This window comes from Cervus canadensis, chromosome X, assembly GCF_019320065.1.
Source record: "Cervus canadensis isolate Bull #8, Minnesota chromosome X, ASM1932006v1, whole genome shotgun sequence".
Lineage (NCBI taxonomy): Eukaryota > Metazoa > Chordata > Mammalia > Artiodactyla > Cervidae > Cervus > Cervus canadensis.
This window is the reverse complement of record NC_057419.1, coordinates 11147300-11172409: the sequence shown is the minus strand read 5'-3', so window position 1 is coordinate 11172409 and position 25110 is coordinate 11147300. Positions and strand designations below refer to the sequence as shown.

General features: G+C 46.0%; 1 protein-coding gene across 1 annotated transcript in view; it reads left to right on the top strand.

Moving 5' to 3' along the window:
- The window catches only part of ANOS1 (anosmin 1), a 198245-nt gene that overhangs the window by 134346 nt on the left and 38789 nt on the right, over positions 1–25110 (top strand). The window contains exons 4-6 of the mRNA XM_043458045.1: positions 710–932; positions 13898–14082; positions 18513–18642. Of these exons, the coding sequence (XP_043313980.1) occupies positions 710–932; positions 13898–14082; positions 18513–18642 (538 nt within the window). The remainder of the gene's footprint in view (positions 1–709; positions 933–13897; positions 14083–18512; positions 18643–25110) is intronic.

Sequence of the window (25110 nt, the reverse complement as noted above, 5' to 3'; positions counted from 1 at the left end):
TTTGTATATGAAAATAGGAGTTTACACAAAAGATACTATTTCTTCCCCCCTGGTGACCATAAGGTTATTACAGAGTATTGAGCAGAGTTCCCTGTGCTGTCCAGCAGGGCCTTGCTGGTTCTCCATGATAAATACAGCACTGTGTCCATGTCCATCCTTTCAAACTCCCTAACCATCCCCTCCGTCCATCCTTCCCCCTGGGAACCATCAGGTTATTACAGGGTATTGAGCAGAGTTCCCTGTGCTGTCCAGCAGGTCCTTGCTGGTTCTCCATGATAAATACAGCAGTGTGTCCATGTCCATCCTTTCAAACTCCCTAACCATCCCGTCCCTCCATCCTTCCCCCCTGGCAACCATAAATTCATGTCTAAGTCTCTGCATCTATTTCTGTTTTGTGCATAAGTTCGTTTGTATCATTTCTCTTCAGATCCTTCACACAAGGGATGTCATACAATGCTTCTGCTTCTCTGCCTGACTCTCTTCACCCAATGTGACAATCTGTAGGTCCATCGGTGTGGGTGCAGATGAGACGACTTCATTCTTTTTAACGGCAGTGTAATATTCCGTCCTATATAGGTACCACATCCGCTTCATCTACCCCTCTGTTGAAGGACACTGAAGTCGCGCCCGAGTTTTGACCTGCGCCCCCGGTGTCATGGACATCAGACCCCGTGGGTCTCATTTAAGGCTTTCTCCCGTTCCCTCGCAGTCTCTGTTCCCCAAGAAGAACTACGAGTGCGTGACCAGCTGTGAGTTCCTCCAGTACATCGTGTCGGTGAAGCAGGGGGACTGCCCGTCCCCGGAGAAGGCCAGCGGGTTTGCCGCCGCCTGCGTGGAGAGCTGCGACGCGGACGCCGAGTGCTCCGGGCTGAGGAAGTGCTGCCCCAACGGCTGCGGGCACACGTGCCAGCCGCCCAGGACTCTGTACAAAGGTGAGGGGCGGGGCGGGGCGCGGGGCGGGGCGGGGCGCGGGGCGGGGCAGGGCGGGGGGGCGCGGGGCGGGGCGGGGCGTGGCGCGGAGGAGGGGCGGGGCGGGGCGGGGCGGGGAGGGGCCTCCAGCCTCACAGCGGCTTGCGCCCGCCTGGGCCGGGGTGTCAGTCAGGGACACGACGAGCGCGCCGGGGAGCGCGGAATTGTGGGAGAAGGTACCTGCGTCACACCGACGTCTGAAAACACGCGGCTGACGCTGTGGGGCGGTGAGTGGTTCACGGGAACGCTTGTCCGTGTTTCCACTGCCGTGCGGTCCATTTGCAAGATTAGCTTCTGGTAGACGACCTTGTGACGCAATATAAACATATTAAGTATAATCATAATAAAACGTAATACATATAATAAAAGGTATAACGCAAGTACAATAAAATATATTTAATATAATAAATATATATTAAATATATTTTGATATAATACATATATCAAAATATAATGATAAACATAAATACAATAACAATATAATAAATATATTTTAATACAGTAAATATATATTAAAATATAATAATACACATTATATTATTAAATATAATAAATATAACAAACGTTTATTTGTTGTAATGAATATAATATAAAAATATATTTAATACAATAAATGTATATTAAATATAATAAACATTATTAAATATAATAAATACAACAAATATTTATTTGTTATAATAAATATAATATAAAAATATAATAACTATATTTAATACAATAAATGTATATTAAAATATAATACACATTATGTTATTAAATATAAATATAACAAATATTTATTTGTTATAATAAATATAAAAATATAAATATATTTAATACAATAAATGTATATTAAAATATAATAAACATTATATTATTAAATATAATAAATATAACATTTGTTATAATAAATATAATAGAAAAATATAATAAATATATTTAATACAATAAATGTATATTAAAATATAAATATATTAAGTATAATAAATATAACAAATATTTATTTGTTATAACAAATATAATATAAAAATATAATAAATATATTTAATACAATAAATGTATATTAAAATATAATAAACATTATATTATTAAATATAAATATAACAAATATTTATTTGTTATAATAAATATAACAGTAAAATATAATAACACACATATTATTAAATATAATAAATTTATAAATATAGTAAAATAATGAAATATATAATAATAAATATAAAAACATATTTTATATAAATAAATATATTAAAATATATATAATATATAAGTTTAATACATAATATAATAAAATCATAATATATTAAATATAATAAACATATTATAAAATATAAAACAACATATTTATATATTTATAAATATAATAAAAACAATGAAATATATAATAAAACATATATTCTATAAATAAATATATATTATAAAATATATAAATATAATATATATATAATATAATAAAAATCAATTATACTCCATTTAAAGTTATTATCAGGACTTCCCTGGCAGTCCACTGGTCAAGACTTCGCCTTCCAATGGAGGGGGTGAAGGTTCGATCCCTGGTCTAGGAGCTAACATTTCACTCCTGGCAAAAGAAGTCGAAACAGAAAACAGAAGCAGTGGTGTAACAAATTCAATGATTACTTTCAAAATGATCCATATCAAAAAAAAAGTCTAAAAATTAATGGCTGTGTTATATGAATCCTGCCGAAATTGAACATGTAGCAAGGCCATCATTAATTCAGTGACTTTATGGTGTATTTTTCTCCAATGTGAGTAAACCATTGAGGCTCTACTGGCTTCCTAGGAGGAAATGTGTTAAACCCTTGGAAAATAGGCTAGGGGTGGCACCCTTGAAAAAGCCATAATGCACGGCATGAGTATTGTGGGTTTTCTGTTTGCATAATCCAAGAACAGAGGTGTGTTTGCTAGAGTGTCATACTGACGGAAGTAAGTCAGAAATAGAAGGAGAAGTGTCCTATGACATTCCTTATATGTGGCTTCTAAAAATGATACAGCTGAACTTACTAAACAGAAACAGACTCACAGACTTAGAGAACGAACTTATGGTTGCTAGGGAGGAAGGCTGGGGAAGGGATAGTCAGGGAGTCTGGGATGGACATGGACACACTGCTGTATTTAACATGGAGAACCAGCAAGGACCTGCTGTCCAGCCCAGGGAACTCTGCTCAATACTCTGTAATAACCTTATGGTCACCAGGGGGAAGGATGGGGGAATGGACAGTCAGGGAGTCTGGGATGGACATGGACACACGGCTGTGTTTAACATGGAGAACCAGCAAGGACCTGCTGGCCAGCACAGGGAACTCTGCTCAATGTCATGTGGCAGCCTGGATGGGAGGGGGGTTTGGGGGGAGAAAGGATGCATGTACATGTGTGGCTGAGTCCCTCTGCCGTCCACCTGAAACTATGACAACAGTGTTAATTGCGCTGTACCCCAATACAAAATACAAAGTTTAAAGTTAGGAAAAAAAAAACCAACAAGGGTGTTTGCAGGGACTTTCAGTATTTTGAATAATATCTTGAGATCCTGGGCTTCCCTGGTGGCTCAGCTGGTAAAGAATCCGCCTGCAATGCAGGAGACCCGGGTTCGATCCCTGGGTCAGGATGATCCCCTGGAGAAGAGAAAGCCACTCCAGTATTCTAGCCTAGAGAATTCCAAGGACTGCATAGTCCATCGCAAAGAGTTGGACACGACCGAGCAACTTGCACTTTCACTTGAGATCCTAGATGCTAAAATTGCCCTCTTCCAAAAGACCCGGATGAGGCTCCTGAAACAGTTTAGCTGATGTTTACCTTCATAGGCAGTTTCTAGGGCACTTGACTCCTGTATGCTAAGTTATTTGACTCTCTGAGCAAATGTCACCAACTTCTTTCATGACAAACCGATGCTATTGTGTTATGTACAAGCTTTGGATGCCATCAAAGTATACTATGAGAGACATAGGATTTGGTTACTTTTTGGAGTGTGATTTGAAGAGAAAAACAGAATCACTTGGCATTATGCATTACAAGCAGAAAGAGAAATCTCTCTTGCTTCCTCACTTTCGTTCTCATACATCAAGTAGACACTGTTGCACTGCTGATTTTGAAATCAGTGCTTGCTGAGCATTTTCCCAAGTCATTACTTATGTTTTCAGAAGTCCATTGTTACACTTAGAACAACCCAGGTGACCCAGAAGCCTCATATCTGCACCACATTCCTCCAGCTTCCTGTTGGAAACACTCTTATCTGAAGTCTGTGTAATCCATCCCATTTTCCTTTTTTTTTTCACCCTAAGATCCTTGAAAATCTGGCACAAAGATTGTCTCAAATTCAAAATAATTGCTGTTTTCCCTTTCTTAACAGACTGACATTTCTTTAATGGATCTAAGTTTTATTATTTCCATGCTTTTTGTTACAAACTACATAGAATGATTTCTACCAAAATCTCACACCACTTAAGTTTTTAACAGTCTACTCTTAGGAAACCTTTTCTGTTATTATAGATCATTTGCTATTTAACTATTTGCGTTTACCATAAAAATAGGATGCTATTAGAACGATTGTTGAAAACCCATTTGCAAAACCTTTTTGTTTTAAAAGTAAGGCGGTTTAAAGAGGCGCAATAAATTATGCTTTTCGTCTGAAAGCAGTGAGGAGTCACTGTGAATTTCAAGTATGCCTGCCTGCTTCAAGGAGAATAAGGGGAATAGTCCAGAGAGGGCCAGCGTAAATGATTAATGATTAAAAGATACCTGCGATTTATTTTTTTTTTAATATTTATTTACTTATGGGTGTGTCCCGTCTTAGTTACAACATGGGAGATCTTTAGTTGCAGTGCACGGGCTCTTTATTGCAGTGTGTGGTTTCTCCCTAGCTGTGATGTGTGGTCTCCAGAGCTTGGGGGGTTCTGTATAGTTTATGGGACCCGGGCCCCTCTCCTTGAGGCGCCTGGGCTCAGTACTTGTAGAACACACGAGCTTATTAATTCATCCACTCGATGGGGGATCTTAGTTCCCCGGCCTGGGATTGAACCTGCAACCCTCTGCACCTCAAGGCGGATTCTCCACCACTGGAACCACCAGGGAAGTCCCAGGACGCTTCCACTTTAACCTTCACACGATGCATTTTTTCCAGGGCTGAAGTCACCTCTCTGCTACCAGCAACTCTGGACTTGGATGTTTGTGGAGAGAGGGCTTTCACAGAGGGCTAGCCACCAAGACGATAAACAGGCTCTGTTGACTTTGCAGTGACTTTAGCATAACGAGCATAAGGATAATAGAGGATTATTTTTTGGGGAAAAAAAAAATCTAAGTACACATAGAGGTATTTTCCCTTGTTCTCTGAAGCATATAATTTGTACACATATCTCCTCCTTCTTAAACCTCCCACCCCTCCAGGTCATCACAGAGCACCGAGCTGAGTTCCCTGTGCTATACAACAACTTCCTATTAGCTATCTGTGTTACACACGGTCGTGTGTATATGTCAGTATATATGCCGTGTGTATACGTCAGTGTATGTGCCGTGTGTATACGTCGGTGTATGTGCCGTGTGTATACGTCGGTGTATGTGCCGTGTGTATACGTCAGTGTATATGTCAGTGGTACTCTCTCTGGTCACACCACGCTCCCCTTCCCACACGATGTCCACAAGTTCTTTTTCTATGTCCAAGTCTCACTTCCTGCCCTGCAAATAGGTTCCTCTGTACCATTTTTTTCTAGATTCTGCATACATGAGTTGATATGATCCAGCAGTCCCACTACTGGACGTATACCTTGAGAAAACCATAATTCGAAATGATGCATGCACCCCCAGTATGCATTGCAGCACTGTTTACAATAATCAGGACACGGAAGCAACCTGAATGTCCATCAATGATGAGGGGATAAGGAAGATCTGGCGCATATATGTTGCTGTTGTTTTAGTCACTAAATCATGTCCAGCCCTTCTGCGACCCCATAGACTGCTACCCGCCAAGCTCCTCCATCCATGGGATGCTCCAGGCAAGAATACTGGAGTGCGTTGCCATTCCCTTCTCCAGAGGATCTTGCCAACCCAGGGATAGAATCCATCTCTTCTGCGTTGGTGGGCAGATTCTTTACCAGTGAGCCACCTGGGAAGCCCGTAGCACATATATACAATGAAATATTGTTCAGGCATAAAGAGGAACAAAATTGGGTCATTTGTAGTGATGTGTAGTGATGTATAACTCTTGTTATACAAAGTGAAGTAAGTCAGAAAAAGACAAGTATTGTATGAAAGTGAAAGTCACTCAGTCGTGTCTGACTCTTTGCGACCCCCTGGACTATACAGTCCATGGAATTCTCCAGGCCAGAATACTGCGGTGGGTAGCCGTTCCCTTCTCCAGGGCATCTTTCCAACCCAGGGATCGAACCCAGGTCTCCCGCATTGTAGGCATATTCTTTACCAGCTGAGCCACCAGGGAAGCCCAAGAATACTGGAGTGGGTAGCCTTTCCCTTCTCCAGGGGATCTTCCCGACCCAGGAATTGAACCAGGGTCTCCTGCATTGCAGGCGGATTCTTTATCAGCTGAGCCGCCAGGGAAACCCAAGTATTGTATATTAGCACATAAATGTGGGACACAGAACACTGGTCCTGAAGTGCAGACTTTTTCCTCAAGTAGAACACGCTCCATCACAGGTTGAGCTGGACCAGTCCCACTGTCAGTTCAGCCGTGCTGAGGCTGAGGTTGCATGTGTCTCTGGGGCGATCTGGTGGTTGGCATCAGACACGCCTCCAGGGCCTAATCCCACCTGCCCAGTTCTCCTCTCATCTTTATTGTGACTCTTTCCAGCTACTGTAAGAGGGCCCTCAACCTCAACCTGTCTTTGGGCACCCCTGTATTATTACATTATAGGTCGGTTAAAAGATATATCTGCATCAGTTAGGTTAAATCTAATACCGTCACTAATTAAGCAGTCGTTTTAGGCTAATAAAGAACATGGAGCTTTTTTCCTCTGAAGGTAATTTTTAGCTAATTTCTGGAGTTGTAGGAATGGCTACCCACTCCAGTATTTTTGCCGGGACAGTCCCATGGACAGAGGAGCCTGGTGGGCTACAGTCCATGGGGTCACAAAGAGTCGGACACAGCTCAGCAACTAACACACACACACACATACACTCTGGAAGAACCAGACTCTCCTGGACAGACCTGTAAGTTCCTCAGTTTTCGTTTGTTCATTGTTAACTTACTGAAGTGTCAATCTCATGGGAAATCCCAAAGAGCAATTTTCTTTGTTTATAACTTTATTTTTTTACTGTCCTGGGTCTTTGTCGCTTTGCCAGACTTTCTCCAGTTGCTGCAGTGAGGGCTACTCTCTTAATTGCGGTGGTTTCTCTTGCTGTGGTGCATGGCCTCAGTTGCTCTCTGGCATGTGGAATCTTTCTGGATCAGTGATCAAATCCGTGCCTCCTAGACTGCCAAGCCGACTCTTCACCACTGAGCCGCCAGGCAAAGCCCACAAAGCATTTTCTTAATGTCTTCCCCAGTTTGAGTTCTGAAGGGTCAGCTCAGTCTACAAGTACGGATCCCTGTTTGCTGGGTGAATATTGACCATTGGTTAGGAGTTATGAGGATTGCCTGACATTGATGATGATGACCCTTACTCGGCACTGACATGCAGAACCCAAGGACACAGACGCTGCCCGGCCCAGCAGTGAACTCATCTAGGTGGTCACACACACACGCTGGTGTTTAAGTGGACCACTCAACTTTCCTAACTTTTGCCATTAACCGATACAGGCCAGCCACTGCCCTAATTTCTTTCCTCTTTCTCTCTCATGGGGCTAAGGAAGAATTATAAAAATTCATGGAAACACCTATACCGTTTCTGTGCGATCCATGTGTGTAGGAGATGCGGGCTGACTTCATAACTTCAGAGGCTTCATATGCCGGAAACTTGACTTTTTAGAAACATGGTATGTTTTGAAAAGATGGTCCATGGAGTGACCAGTTACACTGGTGTGTGTAATGTGGGGTTGTGCTGTGAGAACTGTCCTTGGCTGATGCCTCACGTTACCTCTGCAGGCTGGTATTGGGGTTTGACTTGAAGGAAAATAGCAGTGAGGTTTTCCTCCACCCTTCCAGTGAAGGCTACTACAAGCCTCAAAAGACGTGACAGTGTTACTCTGGGTGAACCAGGCTCTTGAGTGCTGTCTCTGAAACATGTGCCTTCGTGAGGCTATGGGATGTTCACAAGCTGACCTTCTGTAGGTGACATACAAGCTCTGGTTTGTTGGGGGGTTGGTTTTCCTTTGATTCTCCCCTAGTTGAGTTCTGGTTTACTTTATAGCTTCGTCAAACTGTCCTCTGTGTAGAAGTGTTGCTTCCTTATTTTACTGCCTCTCTTGATGCCCACAGCTTCCCTGATAGCTCAGTTGGTAAAGAATCTGCCTGCAATGCAGAAGACCCTGGTTAGATTCCTGGGCTGGAGAGATTCCCCTTGGAGAAGGGATAGGCTACCCACTGCAGTATTCTTGGGCTTCCCTGGTGGCTCAGCTGGTAAAGAATTCGCCTGCAATGTGGGAGACCTGGGTTCAATCCCTGAGTTGGGAAGATGCCCTGGAGAAGGGAACAGCTACCCACTGCAGTATTCTGGCCTAGAGAATTCCATGGACCATATAGACCACAGGGTCGCAAAGAGTCTCAGACACGACTGAGCGAACTTTACTTTCACTTTTCACTTCCCTGACGCCCAGCTGCAGCGGTTAGTTTGGGCAGGGAAAGAGAAACGCTGAACTTGTTTTCCGGACAGAAAAATGCCGGGTAGCCATGCCCTTCGGTTTTACAGGTGGCCGTGACCCCAGGGCTCATCTTTAGCTGGTGCTAACCTGGAATCAATCCAAGTATCAGTCTGTTTCTTTTTGAAGAGAGCTGATGACGCCACTGCTTTAATATTTCCACAAACCTGTCAGTACTGGAAATCTGTCAACCTCAGGATTTTCGAGGTGGACTGCTTTTCACAAATGAACCCCTCGCACTTTGAATACAGTGACCACATGCCCTCACGTGATAGGAACACAGATGCCCTGAGTATAGCTGTCTTTATGAGAGACGCTGCATAGTGACTAATGAATGACTCGCTGAAACACTCTATCTTGGTGCGATTTTACACCTGGACTTGTGACAAGTCCTTTTCTGAACAATCACCTCTGGTGATTTGCAACTGCCAATTGCCAGCCGTTGTCAATTTTTCTATCAAATCTGTTTTGAACATTTTTTTGAAGTGTTGGGGTTTCCGTGCCCTTTGATTTCAGCAAAAGACTTGCTACGCTTTACAAAAACACCCCCACATACTGCGGGTTGCTATACCGTGGCGTTTTGACATTTTTAACGGAACCGTTTACATTTCAGATGATGAGGTTGTTTGAAACCAATAAAGAAAGATGGTAGTCATTTACATAATGAAAACCACACCGAGGCCAGATCTCCGCCCTCCGCTCCGGGGATGCCGTCAGGAGGCTGGGGGAGCTCGCAAGAACGGGACCCCTGGAAGGAGGGGAGACAGTGGGGGCCGGGCCCCATCTGCACACAATTAACAACCCAGAGGGTGCAGTTCCTCCCAATCAGGGCAGCCAGCCGACCTTAATGCAGACCAGATGGGCCGTTTCTTCACACACACCGGGCGAGATTGTCGCCCATCAGAATTAAGGAGATGCTTAAGGGGAGGAATTTGAGGTGACAGTGCCCTGATGCTCAGTCGTGAGGTGTGGAGGCCCGTGGCCGTCAGATGACGTTCATGACCGCGGCCTCAGGGTCTGTGGGGGCTGGGGTGCCCTCGCTGAGTTCAGGGTACTTCAGCGCTGGACCAGTTACTGGAGCTGCGTTTACGCTAGAGGATTCTCTGGGGAGAGCCAAGGAGAAGGGTGGGCTCGCAGTCTCAGAGACAGTGCTCTGTGAGGACAGGGAAGTAACTAGCCATCTTCTGTCCCTTTAAAAAAAAAATCTAGTTTTAATTGGGGGATCATTGCTTTTGCAGTGTTGTATTGGGTTTCTGCCATACAACATGAATTAGCCATAAGTGTATGTGTGTGTTACAATACACACACACATATATAACATATATATATACACAATACAGCATATATATATATATATGTTTTATATGTATAAAGCACAGTCAATCCTAAAGGCAATCAGTCCTGAATATTCGTTGGAAGGACTCATGTTGAAGCTGAAGTTCCAACACTTTGGCCACCTGATGCGAAGAACTGACTCTTTGGGAAAGATCCTGATGCTGGGAAAGATTGAAGGCGGGAGGAGAAGGGGACGACAGAGGATGAGATGGGTGGATGGCATCACTGACTCGATGGTCATGAGTTTGGGTAAGCCCCAGGAGTTGGTGATGGACAGGGAGGCCTGGCGTGCTGCAGTCTGTGGGGTCGCAGAGAGTCGGACATGACTGAGCAACTTTAACACTTAAACTTTCACGGTTTTCCTAGATTCCATATACACGTGTTCATATACAATATTTATTATTCTCTTTCTGATTTACTTGTATAACAGGCTCTAGTTTCATCCATCTCACTAGAACTAGAGTCCTTCATTTTTTATGGCTGAGTAGTAGTTTATGGCTGGCTGTGTATATGTAACACAGCCTCTTTATCTATCCGTCTGTCGATGGACATCACGGTTGCTTCCATGGTCTAGCTATTATTGTCATGAACAATTGGGGTACCTGTGTCTTTTTCAGTTGTAGTTTTCTGAGGGTGTATGCCCGGTAGTGAGATTGCTGGTTCGTATGGAAGGACTTGATGCTGAAGCTGAAGCTCCAATCCTTTGGCCACCTGATGCGAAGAACTGAGTCACTGGAAAAGACCCTGATGCTGGGAAAGATTGAGGGCAGGAGAAGGGGACGACAGGGGTAGAGATGGGTGGATGGCATCACCGACTCGATGGACATGAGTTTGAGTAAACTCCATTTTCACCAACAGTGCAGTAGGGTTCCCTTTTTCTACACACCCTCTCCAGCATTTATTGTTTGTAGATTTTCTTGGTGCTTCTCCTTGCTCTGTTTAAAGAGGAAGCAAAGGAATGTTTGAGTCCCAGGACCTTGACGGCGGAGGGAGATGTGAGCTCCTTGAATAGCTACGATCCCAGAGGAGGTGGCAGCGAATGCCTGCGATGAGCCTTCTCGTTCCTCTCTGAGACTCTCCAGCGGAGATTTTTAGCCCTGTTGCCATGTCTTCCTCCTACTTCTTCCTGAGAAAAGAATAAAGAAGTGGGCTACTCCTACTTTTCCAGGCATATTCCTGAGAGAAGGATAATGCAGTGGGCTAGGCCATTTCTTCGCTGAACAGTTCCACACCGTTTGCTTCTGCAGAGTGATCCCTATGGGGAGATTGATTGGGGGGGCTGGGGAGGTGGAGAAGAACTCAGGTCTTGACACACACACCCCTCCCCCAGGGGCTTTAGCTTCATGGGGAAGACAAGACATTTGGCGAGCTGGCTGTGGTCAGAGGCACTTGAATGCATATGTCGATGGACACAGGTTCAACCAAAGAATGGTGCTGGAGGTTGCAGGAAGGTGGCTGAGAAGGGGGCGGCATCTGGGCTGAGCCAGGACGTATTCCAGAGTCTATGTCAGAAAACCGAAGGCAAGAGATTTCAGAGTGAAGGAGACCCTGTGACCGGACCATGGCAGTAGGGAGCGCCTGGCAGTGTGGTCTGGGGAAGCCGGGTGTCAAAGGCAGGTCGTGTGTTGTTTCTATTTAGTCGTTGAGTCGTGTCCACCTCTCTGCAACCCCATGGACTGCAGCCCACCAGGCTCCTCCGTCCATGGGCTTCTCCAGGCAACAATGCTGGGGTGGATTGGCAGCCCACACTCTGGGACCCCTGCAAGCTGCAGCTAAGACCCAACACAGCCAGAAATAAATAAACACATAAGTAAACAGTTTTTTTTTTTCATGTACACCCGTGGCCAATTTCATGTCAATGTGTGGCAGAAACCACCGCAATACTGTAAAGTAATTAGCCCCCAATTAAAATCAATTAATTAAAAAAAAATTCATCAGTGAGCTTTTGAACAGATACACACGTGCTGCGTTTAAATCACCCAGCTCCATCCAGATCAATGATGAATGACTTCAGAATTGCCCACCATAAGACCTCAGTTGTGAATTCAGATCAAAATGAGATGAGGTGAAATTTCAGCCACGCCGCTAAGCTGCGTCAGATCTTCTCTCTGTTTTGTAGCTTTCCCGCTGCTGAAACTTAGGAAATGGAAACCGAAATGCAGCCTTCCAAACTAACCGTTTCAAAGGAGTTGTCAGCGCTCTAGGCAAACGCTCATTCTCGGTGCAGAACGGCTTTAAGGGCAGCTGGTGTTTTTGTTTCGCAATGGCAGTGAACATCACAATGCTGAGCACTCTACCTAAATTCGGTCGGTTTCATCTATCCCTTTGGTGTTAGGAATTTGTTCTAAGTTCCCCTTTCCATCGTGGCTGCTATTTTGAACCGTGGTTCTTACATCTTTGGGTTACCAGGCAACTTGCTCACTCCGTTGGGGGGAAAGAGAAATCAAAATGATGAAGTATGTTCCAATGAGCCACCTGTGAGGGACTTTTTTTTGAAGCCAGGCACTCACGCAGGCCAAAACCCAAACATTATAAATTCATCTTTTTTTTTTTTTTCCCAATTTTAAACAGCAAGTCAGCAGGGGAGAGCTCTGGCCATCACTTGGGGAAATCCACGAGACCCTTGCTTCAGAAATCATTCCTGTATGCTGTGAGCACATATGTGAGAGCATTGGACTTTATAATGTTTTCCTTAAAAGGAAAACTCACTCAGACAGAGAGGGGGGTAAACTCGGGAATCGTGTCATAAGCACCCTGAGATATAGCAGCAGAGGCAGAGCGTGTTATGTGAAAAGAAAGACTCAAGACTCCTAATGAGTGTCATCTCTGGTGGATTCCGTATTAAGCTCGCTTGTGCAGCTGGCTGTGTACATGTGTGCTCAGTCGTGTCCAACTCTCTGCGATCCCATGGACTGGTCCCATGGACTGTAGCCCACCAGGCTCCTCTGTCCATGGGATTCTCCAGGCAAGAATGCTGGAGTGGTTTGCCATGCCCTCCTCCAGGGGATCCACCTAGAGATCAAACCTAGAGATCAAACCAGGGTCTCCCGTGTCTCCTGCATTGCAGGCAGCTTCTTTACCGCTTGAGCCATCAGGGAAACCCGTTTATGTAACAAGTCAAGACCTAATTCCACCTGTTCACTTATGCGTTAGAAAATGGGAATTCTATCAGCTTTTCATTACAAACCAAATTGGATTAAACAGAAGGACTCTGGGTGCATAGAAAATGTTAGGTATTTCTCTTCTCCTTACAGATGGTTTCGTCTGCCCATTTATCAAGTTTTAACCCTAGCAGGAATGTTTTCTAACACTGCTATCTATAAAGTTCTTGCACTTTTTTTTTTATTTGAAAGAATGCACATAAAAGAACTGCTCTCGAGGCTATGGGCTTCTTCCCTGGTGGCTCAGATGGTGAAGAATCTGCCCGCAGTGCAGGAAACCTGGGTTCTATCCCTGGCTCAAGAAGATCCCCTGGAGAAGGGAATGACAACCCACTCCAGTATTCTTGCCTGGAGAATCCCATGGACAGAGAAGCTTGGCAGGCTACCATTCTTGGGGGTCACAAAGACTCAGACACAGCTAAGTGACTCACACTCGAGGTTACTGGGGAGACAAAACCTTGTTGAGGATCAAGAATCAATTTAGACCCTCGAAAACAGCGGGAACACAAAGCTGAACTTGGCATCATACGATTTCAGACTGAACCCCTGATAGGGAGACGCTGCTGTTACGAAAGGAAACAGACGGTCCTTTGTTGTGAGATGAGTTTCGTCTCCGCTTGAGCTCTCCTTCCTCAGCGTTCGCCGCGGTCCACGTCACATGCAGGCTGTGGTGACCAGCGTGGTTCTTCTTCTAGGTGTCCCCCTGAAGCCCAGGAAGGAGTTGAGGTTCACGGAACTGCAGTCTGGGCAGCTGGAGGTCAAGTGGTCCTCGAAGTTCAACGTGTCCATTGAGCCCGTGATCTACGTGGTGCAGAGAAGGTGGAATTACGGGATCCATCCCAGTGAGGACGACGCCACGCCGTGGCAGACCGTGGCACAGGTGAGTGGTCCGTGGGCAGATCTGTTTGTCCGACTCTGTGCGACCCCGTGGACTGCAGCCTTCCAGGCTCCTCTGTCCGTGCAATTCTCCAGGCAAGAATCCCGGAGTGGGTTGTCCTTTCCTCCTCCAGGGGATCTTCCCAACCCAGGGATTGAACCTGGGTCTCCTGATGTCACCCTTGAGGTGACATCTCCCACACACCTACACAGAGGAGGTTAACATCCTGTGGCTTGCTCAAAATAGCCTGAGCGTGCAAGTCACTTAAACTGGTGTGCATACACCTCACCTCCACCCCCCATCCTGTGGGGTGAAAGATAGGAGTGTATTAACCACAAGAAAGTTGGCTCCATGTGCTCACAATGCATGGTGAGTGAGTGAGTGAAGTCGCTCAGTCGTGTCAGACTCTTTGCGACCCCTATGGACTGTAGCCTACCAGGCTCCTCTGTCCCATGGGGTTTTCCAGGCAAGAGCACTGCAGTGGGGTGCCATTTCCTTCTGCAGAAGATCTTCCCGACCCAGGGATTGAGCCCGGCTCACCCGCATTGTATGCAGACGCTTTACCGTCTAAGCTGCCAGAGAAGTCCCAATACATGGTGGAGGGACATAATTCTCCTTTTCAGAAGACCCATTTACTTATTCGTGGCTGTGCTGAGTCCCTGTTAGTACATTCAGGCTTCCTCTGGTTGCTGCAAATGGAGGTTCCTCTTCATTGTGGTGTGAGGGCTTCTCATTGCCGTGGCTTCTAGAATATGGGCTCTAGAATTCAGGCTCAGAAGTTGTGGCCCACGGACTTCGTTGCTGCGAGGACTGTGGGATCTCGCCAGAACAGGGATCCAAGTGGTGCCCCATGCATTGCAAGGCGGGTTCTTAAAGCACTGGACCATCAGGGAAGCCATTTTCCGATGAATGTTCACATTTATTTCCCCCAAGAACTGCACGCTTTTAAGCCTTGAGACACATGCAGAACCCACTAGACTGAGGGAAACGCAAGCACCCGTAGGACTCGTTAACCCGCCATGAGATCATCTTGACGTCTTCTCCCGTGTTGCTCCTGAAACGTTGTTGCTGAACCATGAAAAGACACTGGGATTCTTGGCCTCCGGAGGAGAAGAATTCAAATCTGGGGCCAGAGATGAGGCTTGATCGCTCAGAGCTTTTGTGTAATAAAGTTTTTTAAAGTATAAAAGAGACAGAGAAAGTGTCTAACATAGACATCAGAAGGGGGGCAGAAAGAGTGCCCCCTTACTAGTGTTAGCAATGGAGTTACATACTTTTTAATTACTTATTACAGTGAATCAAAAGAATGTCTGCAGGTTGTCAAGACCTTACTAGACCCACTCCCATAATTTACATTTTAAGATAACAGGATTAGCCAGAAGGTTTTTTTTTTTTTCCCCAGAAACTGTCCTCAAGCAGGATACATTATTGTTACATAATTCTAAGGAATGTAGAGGAAAAAAAGTTTGTCCTTTTCCTCCTCCTTGAGAATTCTAGACCCCTCTCTTCCTTGGGGACCCCCAGACTTCTTATCAACCTGCCTAGGAATTGACTCTCTCACTCCCACATTTAAGCTTTCATTCCGCACAGGACTTGAGTGGCTGAAGGCAGAGTCCTATCACCAAACTGCTTGGTGGGAAGCAGCGGGCAGATCTTGAATCTTCCCTGAGTGGTTCCTTCTCCTTCCTCTTGGTCAGCTCCCCAACCAATGGGCCACCGGACAACACCCCTCCTGGGGGTCATCTTCCCCAGTGGTGAGGAAAGAATCAATGATCAGTATGAAACCGCTTCATGCTTTTCAACAAGTAGACATGCCTTCTCCACATGTAGGTCTATAGGGAAATCTTCTCTGCTGATGTGTGTAAGACCGTCTTTCTCCAAGGACGAGATTCCCTTGATTTTTTTTTTTTTCAGTACATGTAAACTACAGTTTGATACTCAGGTGTTTGAAAGAAAAATGTAATCCCTTTTTCATCAGTAGTGTCTCAGAGAGGATAAACACGAGAGTAAAGACCTCAAAAGCAGTGAGAAATGTGATGTTAAAATGAATATTTTTTTTTAAAAATTGGAGGATAATGTGCAATGTTGTGTTAGCTTCTGCCGTACGACAAGGTGAATCAATCACATGTGTACGATATCCCTTCCTTCTTGACCCTTCCACCCGCCTCTTCCGCCCCTCTAGGTTGTCGCAGAGAACCGGGCTAAGCTCCCTATGTTACACGGCAAGTTCCTGCTAACTTTGTTTCGCATATAAAGTAGTGCATATAGTCAGTGCTATTCCTGTGTATAGTCAGCGCTACTTGCTGAATTTGTCCCACTCACTCCTTCCCCTTCTGTGTCCACACATCCATTCTCTATAGGTCTCTGTCTCTCTTTCTTCCCTGCAAATAGAATATTTGCAAATATGCTTTTTAAATTAGTTATGACAATAAATCAAAAGAATGTCTCAAGGTTGTAAAAATTTTACCTGACCCACTCCCACAATTTACATTCTAGGATAAGAGGATTAGACCTTAATAACAGAAAGATCCTACCAGACCCATTCCCATAATGTACATTCTCAGTTCCGTTCAGTTGCTCAGTCGTGTCCGACTCTTTCGACCCCATCGATTGCAGCACACCAGGCCTCCCTGCCCATCACCAACTCCCAGAGATTACTCAAACTCATGTCTATGGAGTCGGTGATGCCATCCAACCATCTCATCTTCTGTCATCCCCTTCTCCTCCTGCCTTCAATCTTTCCCAGCATCAGGGTCTTTTCAAATGAGTTAGTTCTTTGCATCAGGTGGCCACAGTACTGGAGTTTCAGCTTCAGCATCAGTCCTTCCAATGAATATTCAGGACTGATCTCCTTCAGGATGGACTGGTTGGATCTCCTTGCAGTCCAAGGGACTCTCAAGAGTCCTCTCCAGCACCACAGTTCAAAAGCATCAATTCTTTGGCGCTCAGCTTTCTTTATAGTCCCACTCTCACATCCATACATGACTACTGGAATATAATCCTTAGTATATATAATCCTTAGTATAGAGTTTAAACTGAGTTGTTTGTTGTGTAATCATCAGTTCCAGTCTTAAAGGAAAAAAAAAATGTTTTATGTGGCTAAGACTAAGCAATGTAGAGGAAAAAAAAAGATGTTTGCCCTTTCCTCCTCCTTGAGAATTCCAGATCCCTATCTCCTCCTCGAGAACCCCAGACCCCTCTCTCCTCGGGGACCCCTGGACTTCTTATCCACCTGCCTAGGAAGTGACTCTCTCAGCGTCATGGCCAAGTGCTCAGGTCTTCCCTAGGACACTGTTGGAAGTGGGCCTGTCGCCCTGTCTGAGATCTCGGGACTTAATCAGAGGGAGAGCAAGCCCTATCGATGTGGCCCTGTGTCCAGTTTTCTATATATAAAGATATATTCATACAGCGACACCTGATGGCTCAGCAGTAAAGGACCCACCTGCCAATGCAGCAGACTCAAGTTTGATCCCTGGGTCAGGAAGATCCCCTGGAGGAGGGCATGGCAACCCACTCCAGTGTTCTTGCCTGGAGAATCCCATGGACAGAGGAGCCTGGTGGGCTACAGTCTGGGGTTGCAAAGAGTCAGACAAACTTAGTGAGTAAACCACCTCCACATAGTAACACACCTCACCCTTCAGGAACATGAATCTATGCGCATCTTACATGATTTACTCAAGCTAAAAAAAGAAAAGAAAGAAAAAGCCTTGAGTTGCCATGTACTTCCAGAATTTAAGTGTGTGGGTTCACATACCTACTTCCAGAATTATCTTTGGTGTGGAAGTATGAGGCATTTTCCCTTCTGTCATCTACTGATGATTGCATGTTCTTTGTAATGTAATGATCGCTTCATATATTTATTCATTCATGAAGTGAAGCAACAGTCACTCAGTCGTGGCCAACTCTCTGCAACCCCACAGACTGTAGCCCGCCAGGTTCCTCTGTCCATGGGATTCTCCAGGCAAGAATACTGGAGTGGGTTGCCATTTCCCTTCTCCAGGGGATCTTCCTGACCCAGAGATCGAACCTGGGTCTCCCGCATTGCAGACAGATTCTTGACCTTCTGACCCACAGGGGAAGCCCTTTATTCATTCGTATGTATACTTCGTTAATGAAAACCCTCCAATGCGGTATATAGTCACCAGAGGTAAAAACCAGCCCGTGCATTTACCATGAGACTTTGACTTCCACAGAGCCGTCAGAGTCATTGGGAATAAATACCTGTGAGTGGCATGGAGCCGCTGGAACCTCCCCTGGAAATTCCTTGATCCCGACAGCCCTCCCTGAAACTCAGCAGGGTCGCCCATCCTCACCCAGGAGGGCAGGGTGAGAGCAGGACTGTCGAGTCCGCAGACGAGTTGAGCGTGTGTTTACAAAGCAGACGCAGCGGGCACATCAGGGTAACAGGCTTCTGTGTGCCTCTTCCCTCTCAGACCACGGACGAGCGGGTGCAGCTGACGGACGTCCGGCCCAGCAGATGGTACCAGTTCCGCGTGGCGGCCGTCAATGTGCACGGGACCCGAGGCTTCACCGCCCCCAGCAAGCACTTCCGCTCCTCCAAAGGTCAGTGGTGCTTGCCGCCCACCCACCCACCTCGCGATGGAGGGGAAATCCATGGAGTCTCCAGGCTGGTACGGGTGTGTTTGGCCAGCACGTGGCTTTGCTGTGCTGAGTGAATGGGACCAGATGCCTCTGAAGGAGCCGCAGGAATTCACGGCTGGGAGGATCCCTGGGTCTTGACTTCTGCGAGGCTCCGGAAACTGTCATCACGATGATGTTTTCTCAGCTTTCGTGTCTGCCACATCAGACGGTGCAGGTCTCTTGAAAACAGTGGCTCCGCTGAGCGTGCATTCCCCTCCTGTTTCACACCAGGCAGAGTTTAAATGCATCCTGAGGCACTTTATCATGGCTATCACTTTCTTCCCTTCTCATTTCACTGCTCTGTGAGTGTGATGAATACTCACTGTTTTCCATTTGTGGTTGGTTTAGTCTGGGATAGTGCAAGGACATGATTGGACTGGATATTAAGGATAGCTCTGTGTTTATTTCTCCAGTTGTGTTGGGCGTTCTGAATTAATGATACAGTGGCCTGGCTAATCAGCCAGGTCCATTTTCATGGAAGGAGGTCAGTGAGGTTATTCACTTACTAATCAGCAGTTATCGTCCTCGACAGGAGGTCATTCAAGCTCATTTTAGGCAGGCATTGTGATGTTAATGAATAATGTGAGGTGCGTAACATCAGTCTTTCAAGATGGGAAGGTTTGCACTGGCTGCTGTAAATTGCAATTCCTTTCCATTTTGGATGTCTAGGTGGCTCAGTGGTAAAGGACCTGCCAGCCAATGCAGAAGACGCAGGTTCGATCCCTGGGTCAGAAAGATCCCCTGGAGGAGGAAATGGCAACCCACTGCAGTATTCTTGCCTGGAGAATCCCATGGACAGAGGAGCCTGGTGGGCTGCAGTCCATGGGGTAGCAAAAGAGTCAGACGCAACTGAGCCCATACACCCTCTTATGTTTCAGCTAGTCTCTCTATGTCTCGCTAGAATAATACTGCCACACCTTTATCGAGATAATTACAGGTCTCAAGTGGAAGATTTGCAGCCAAAATAATTTAAATATTTGGATGCCATTCCAGTGTTTATTGTAGACTTTTTTTTGTTTTTAATTGACTGCACTAGGTCTGAGTTGTGGCAGGCGGACCCTTCAGTCTTCATTGCACGTGGGGTCCAGTTCCCTGACCAGGGATTGAACCCGGTCCCCTGCACTGGGCGTGCGGAGTCTTAGCCATTGGACCACCAGGGAAGTCCCCTGTCTTGTAGGATTTTTTTTTAACTCTTCCTTTTAAAAAGCCCCGTTAAGAATGGTATATCCCGCACACCCTGCTCCGAGGTTCTGAGCAAGCCAGAAAGAGAACTAACAGAGACGTGAGATCTTTCTCGAATGAGGACTGTCTCCCTGTGGTCTGATGATCGAGAGAGGCCGTGCGAATAGTCAGCGGTGGGTTCAGAGGCGAGGATCCGCACGGGGCTCGGGAAGTCTGGGCCTTGACTTTCCCAGCTCACACGTGGTCCGGGCGTGCTGTGGTCACACCGTGTTCCCACTGGCCCCGTCGCCTGCTTGTGGTCTGGCGATCTCAGATGCTCATGCACACACAAGGCAATGGTGCGCAGTCTCGGCACGCACGGGACGGATCCCCTTTGGAGCTGGGTGGGACCTGAGCAGAGGTGCCATGACCATGACCGTGGCTGCCAACCTCCAAAGAGGCACACGTTCCGGGGAGACAGCAGGGTCATGTCGCTCCAGCCCTTCCTGCGTATCTGAGCACCGCTCGGGTCTCAGATTAGCCCTCTGTCCATCAGTTGAAATGGGCTTTCGCTGAATGAAGGTGCGCCGTTTGGGCAATCCCTGCACTCACCATTAAATCGTTCTTTTTCTTGGTTTTACAAACGTGCCCAGCATTCAGCATTACAGAATGCATGTCTGAAGCAAAAAACACACGCCTGGAATTCGTGGTAGATTCCCGTGTCATCACTGAAGACGCATCACAGAATGATGGGACCCTCACAGACCCACTAAGCAGCTGAAGCTGATTCTTCCAGGATGCGGCTAAGGGTTGTGTTTGTTGCTCAGTCACTAGCATGTCCAACTCTTTGCGACTCCATGGACTGCAGCACGCCAGGCCTCCCTGTCCATCACCATCTCCTAGTGTTTGCTCAAACCCATGTCCATCGCATCAGTGATGGCATCCAACCATCCCATCCTCTGTCATCCCCTTCTCCTCCCGCCTTCGATCTTTCCCAGCATCGGGGTCTTTTCTAATGAGTCGGCTCCTCACATTGAGGGGCCAAAGTATTGAAGCTTCAGCTTCCGCATCAGTCCTTCCAATGAATAAACAGGGTTGATTTCCTTTAGGATGGACTGGTTGGATCTCCTTGCAGTCCAAGGGACCCTCAAGAGTCTTCTCCAGCACCACAGTTCAAAAGCATCAGTTCTTTAGGTTCCACATGTAAGTGATATTATATGAAGCTTGTCTTCAGAAGTATGATCATCTAAAGGTCTCTTTCCTTGTTGCCATTTGTACACTGGTTTTCTGTGCAAATGTGGAGGTGAGTTTCTTTATGTAAACACTGGCATTGTTGGGACACCTTGAGGTGCCTGGCTCACAGTAGGTGATGGCCTTTCTCCCCGGGCAGGACAGAGCAAGGGCTCCTTTCTCAAGGGATTTCATGTCAGTGTGATGATAGACCTGCATTTCTCCAGGGGTGACAAGTGATTTCATTTGGCATGTTCCGCATCGTAGGCACTAGGTTGTTCCAACATTGTGCCTGTTACTTTTTGCTCGTGGAATTAACTACGAAAGGTTCAGAGAGGAAACCGTAAATCTTTCTTCTGAAATCCAAGTGTTCCATCTTCCTTTGCCAAAAGCACTACATAGAGTTGTTAATAAAAGGAACTGTTTTCAAGGCTGAATTTGGATAGTCCTGCTAAATACTGAATGCATCTTGCCCTGGAAATCACACAAATTGTAAAAGGAGCTAACATGGCCTTCCTCTTCCATTTATCTCTGAGGGTGTGTTTGCTTCCTGCCCCATGAGATGTGTTTCTGTAGATGACTGGGAAGCTTATAAAGAGGGAATGGATGAGGCAGAAAGAGAAGTGGGATGGGGGGTAAATGCTCTCATTTAAGCCTCAAGGAAGTTCTCATCTTGTGATGTGACTCTGGCCCTCTCACACTACATTCCCAAACAAGTGAATGAAACTCTGATCCTCAGTTTCCTCATCTGTAAAATGGGAACACGATGCCAACATTTCAAAAACAAACTACAGCCATATGCTCATTAGAAATAAGCACCACTTATGAGACCTGGGTTTGATACCTAGTTTGGGAAGATCCCTTGGAGAAGGAAATGGCAGCCCACTCCGGTGTCCTTGCCTGGAGAATCCCATGGACAGAGGAGCCTGGAGGGCTGCATTCCATGGGGTTGCAAAGAATTGGACACAACTGAACGACTAACACTTTTACGTCCAGTTCCAAGAGACTAAATGGTGTCATTGCTTTAGAAAGACTGACTCGGGGTTGGCACTGTGTGGCCCGTGGTCCACGTTTGGCCTGCTACTTGTTTCTGCAAATTGCGTTTCATTAGCACAGAGCCACGCTCAATTGTTGCCATGTTGTCAAGGTTTGTGATTGTTGTTCAGTCATTCAGTCATGTCCAGCTGTTTGCGGCCCCATGGACTGCAGCACGCCAGGCTTCCCTGTCCTTCACTATTTTTTGGACTTTGCTCAAACTCATGTCCGTTGCGTCATGATGCCATCCGACCATCTCATTCTCTGTCACTCCCTTCTCCTCCTGCCTTCAATCTTTCCCAGCATCGGGGTCTTTTTTAATGAGTCTATGGCTGCTTTTTTTAAAAAAGCACTTTTTAGTTTGTATTGGGGTATAGCTTATTAACAATATTGTAATGGTTTCAGGTGGACAGTAAAGAGACTCAGCTATACATGTACATGCATCCATTCTCCCCCAAACTCCCCTCCCATCCAGGCTGCCACGTGACATTGAGCAGAGTTCCCCGTGCTGTCCAGCAGGTCCTTGCTGGTTCTCCATGGTAAATGCAGCAGTGTGTCCATGTCCATCCCAGACTCTCTGACTATCCCTTCCCCAACCTTCCCCCTGGTGACCATAAAGTTATTACAGAGTATTGAGCAGAGTTCCCTGTGCTGGACAGCAGGTCCTTGCTGGTTCTCCATGTTAAATCCAGCAGTGTGTCCATGTCCATCCCAGACTCCCTGACTATCCCTTCCCCCATCCTTCCCCCCTGGGAACTATAAAGTTATTACAAAGTATTGAGCAGAGTTCCCTGTGCTGTCCAGCAGGTCCTTGCTGGTTCTCCATGTTAAATACAGCAGTGTGTCCATGTCCATCCCAAACTCCCTGACTATCCCTTCTCCCATCCTTCCCCCCTGGTGACCATAAGGTTATTATAGAGTAATAAATACAGACATGCAGGGGTATGAGAGTCTTAGCCCCTCTGTCTCCCCTCCCTGTCTTTCTCACTTCTGACTGCCACCAGTTACGTGAATGACCTCAGGCAGGTCACTTCACCAGTTCAACCCTGTGGGTCTAAAGGTTGAACGATCCTTACCAGTTTAGAAAGAAAAAAAAAAAAAAAGACCAAAGAAGTATCTTATAGAATCCTTTAAGTCTTTATCATAATGTGGCATCAGCTATATGCACATAATTGTTTTCCACAGACTTCCAACTGCATTTCAAAGTTTTCGTATAATCCAAACATTATGTAAATTGAAAGAAAACATCTTCTACATCTCAACAACATGAATATACTTCATTTCCCAATGTAGGGAACCACTTCACAAGGACATGGATGGCTGCAGTGTGGACATTTGTTGGGACTGATTGAAATCCTTCAGCTTAGAAGGGGCAGACAGACTCTCATCTGAAGTCTTCCGTGACTAAACAGATAAATGAAGAGCTGGTTTACAGAGACTGATTGGGGCTGATAAACAGATCACCTCTGCTATTGCCTCTTGGCTCTGTAATTTTAAAGTGATTATTTGGGGGCGGCGGAGGGCGGGGAGGAAGAGATTGGAGTGTCTTATCTTCGTTATGGGAATATGCCATCTTGGTATTCTGAACACTGAATTGGGCCTTATGTTTAAGAGAATGTGAAAGTGAACGAGTTAGTCACTCAGTCGTGTCTGACTCTTTGTGACCCCTGTAGCCCACCAGGCTCCTCTGTCCATGGGATTCTCCAGGCAAGAATACTGCGGTGGGTTGCCATTCCCTCCTCCAGGCAGATATTCCTTACCCAGGGATTGGACCTGGGTCTCCTTCATTGCAGGCAGATTCTTTCTTGTTTGAGCCACCAGGGAAGAAGCTTTGAGCCAAATACTATTCATTCCTTTACTTAAAGGCATAATTTCCTAATGCCGTTTCATCAATTCTGTTGTTTCATGTTTCACAAACTAGGTGATGCTATCCTAGACTATTGCAGTCACATGTAAGGCATGAGATGTTTTTCTAGGCCAGTGAGTAATGATAGAATGAATGAAGCAGATTAAGGAAATGATGAAATACCACCAGTTGACTTTCCTAAACTGGGAATTCTCTTTAGAAATGTAGATGATTCTGCGCTTTTGCTGTGAACTTCGAATTTCTGGAAGCGTTAACTGTGTATTTTCAGCACATAGGCATCCAGGTGCATCGTTGAGAATGTGAATGGCTGTGATTATCTTTACACGTTTTAATTTTTCTTTTGCTTCGAAGCGGTGATGAGCTTGAAGACCAACTTCCTCTGAGAAGGGTCTGCAGTGACCTGGTATAGGTTCAGAATTGAGTCATGCCATGGATTTGGTTCTAAGGGCCTCAGAGAACAAGAAGGCAGGAGTAAACTGTGGTGGTGTTCTGCTAATGAGACGAGGGGACCACATATAATGGATTTAGATAGTGAGACATCTGGTCGACCCGCAGTAGGTGAACAGTTAGGTCAGGGCTCCCTGGGGGAAGGCGTTGAGACTCAACAACCATTGGAAAAGCCTCAGTAGCTCCTGGTTTCATCCTCAGGAAGTAACCTGGGAACCAGCACGGCCGGAGCAGCAGGAGGAGCAGGGACAGGAAAGCAGAATCGGGACGTTGTGTGTGGCAGGAACGCACAGGGCTTTGGGGAGGCTGCCATCTCTTTGGCGGGGGGTTTGGGCAGTGAGAGCTCCTGAACTTGTGTCAAGAAGAATCGCCAGCTGGGACTTCCCTGGTGGTCCAGTAGCTAAGAGTCTGTGTTCCCAATGCACGGGGCCCATGTTCAAACCCCGCTCGGGGAACTGGGTCCCACCTGCCACAACTATGAGTTCCCATGTCCCGACTAAAGATACCGCATGCCGGAACGAAGACCCGGCGTGGCCAAAGAAATACAAATAAATTTAAAAACAAAATAAATGAGACATAAACAGAAATAAAAGAATACTGGAGTGGGTAGCCATTCCCTTCTCCACGGGATCTTCCGACCCGGGCATCGA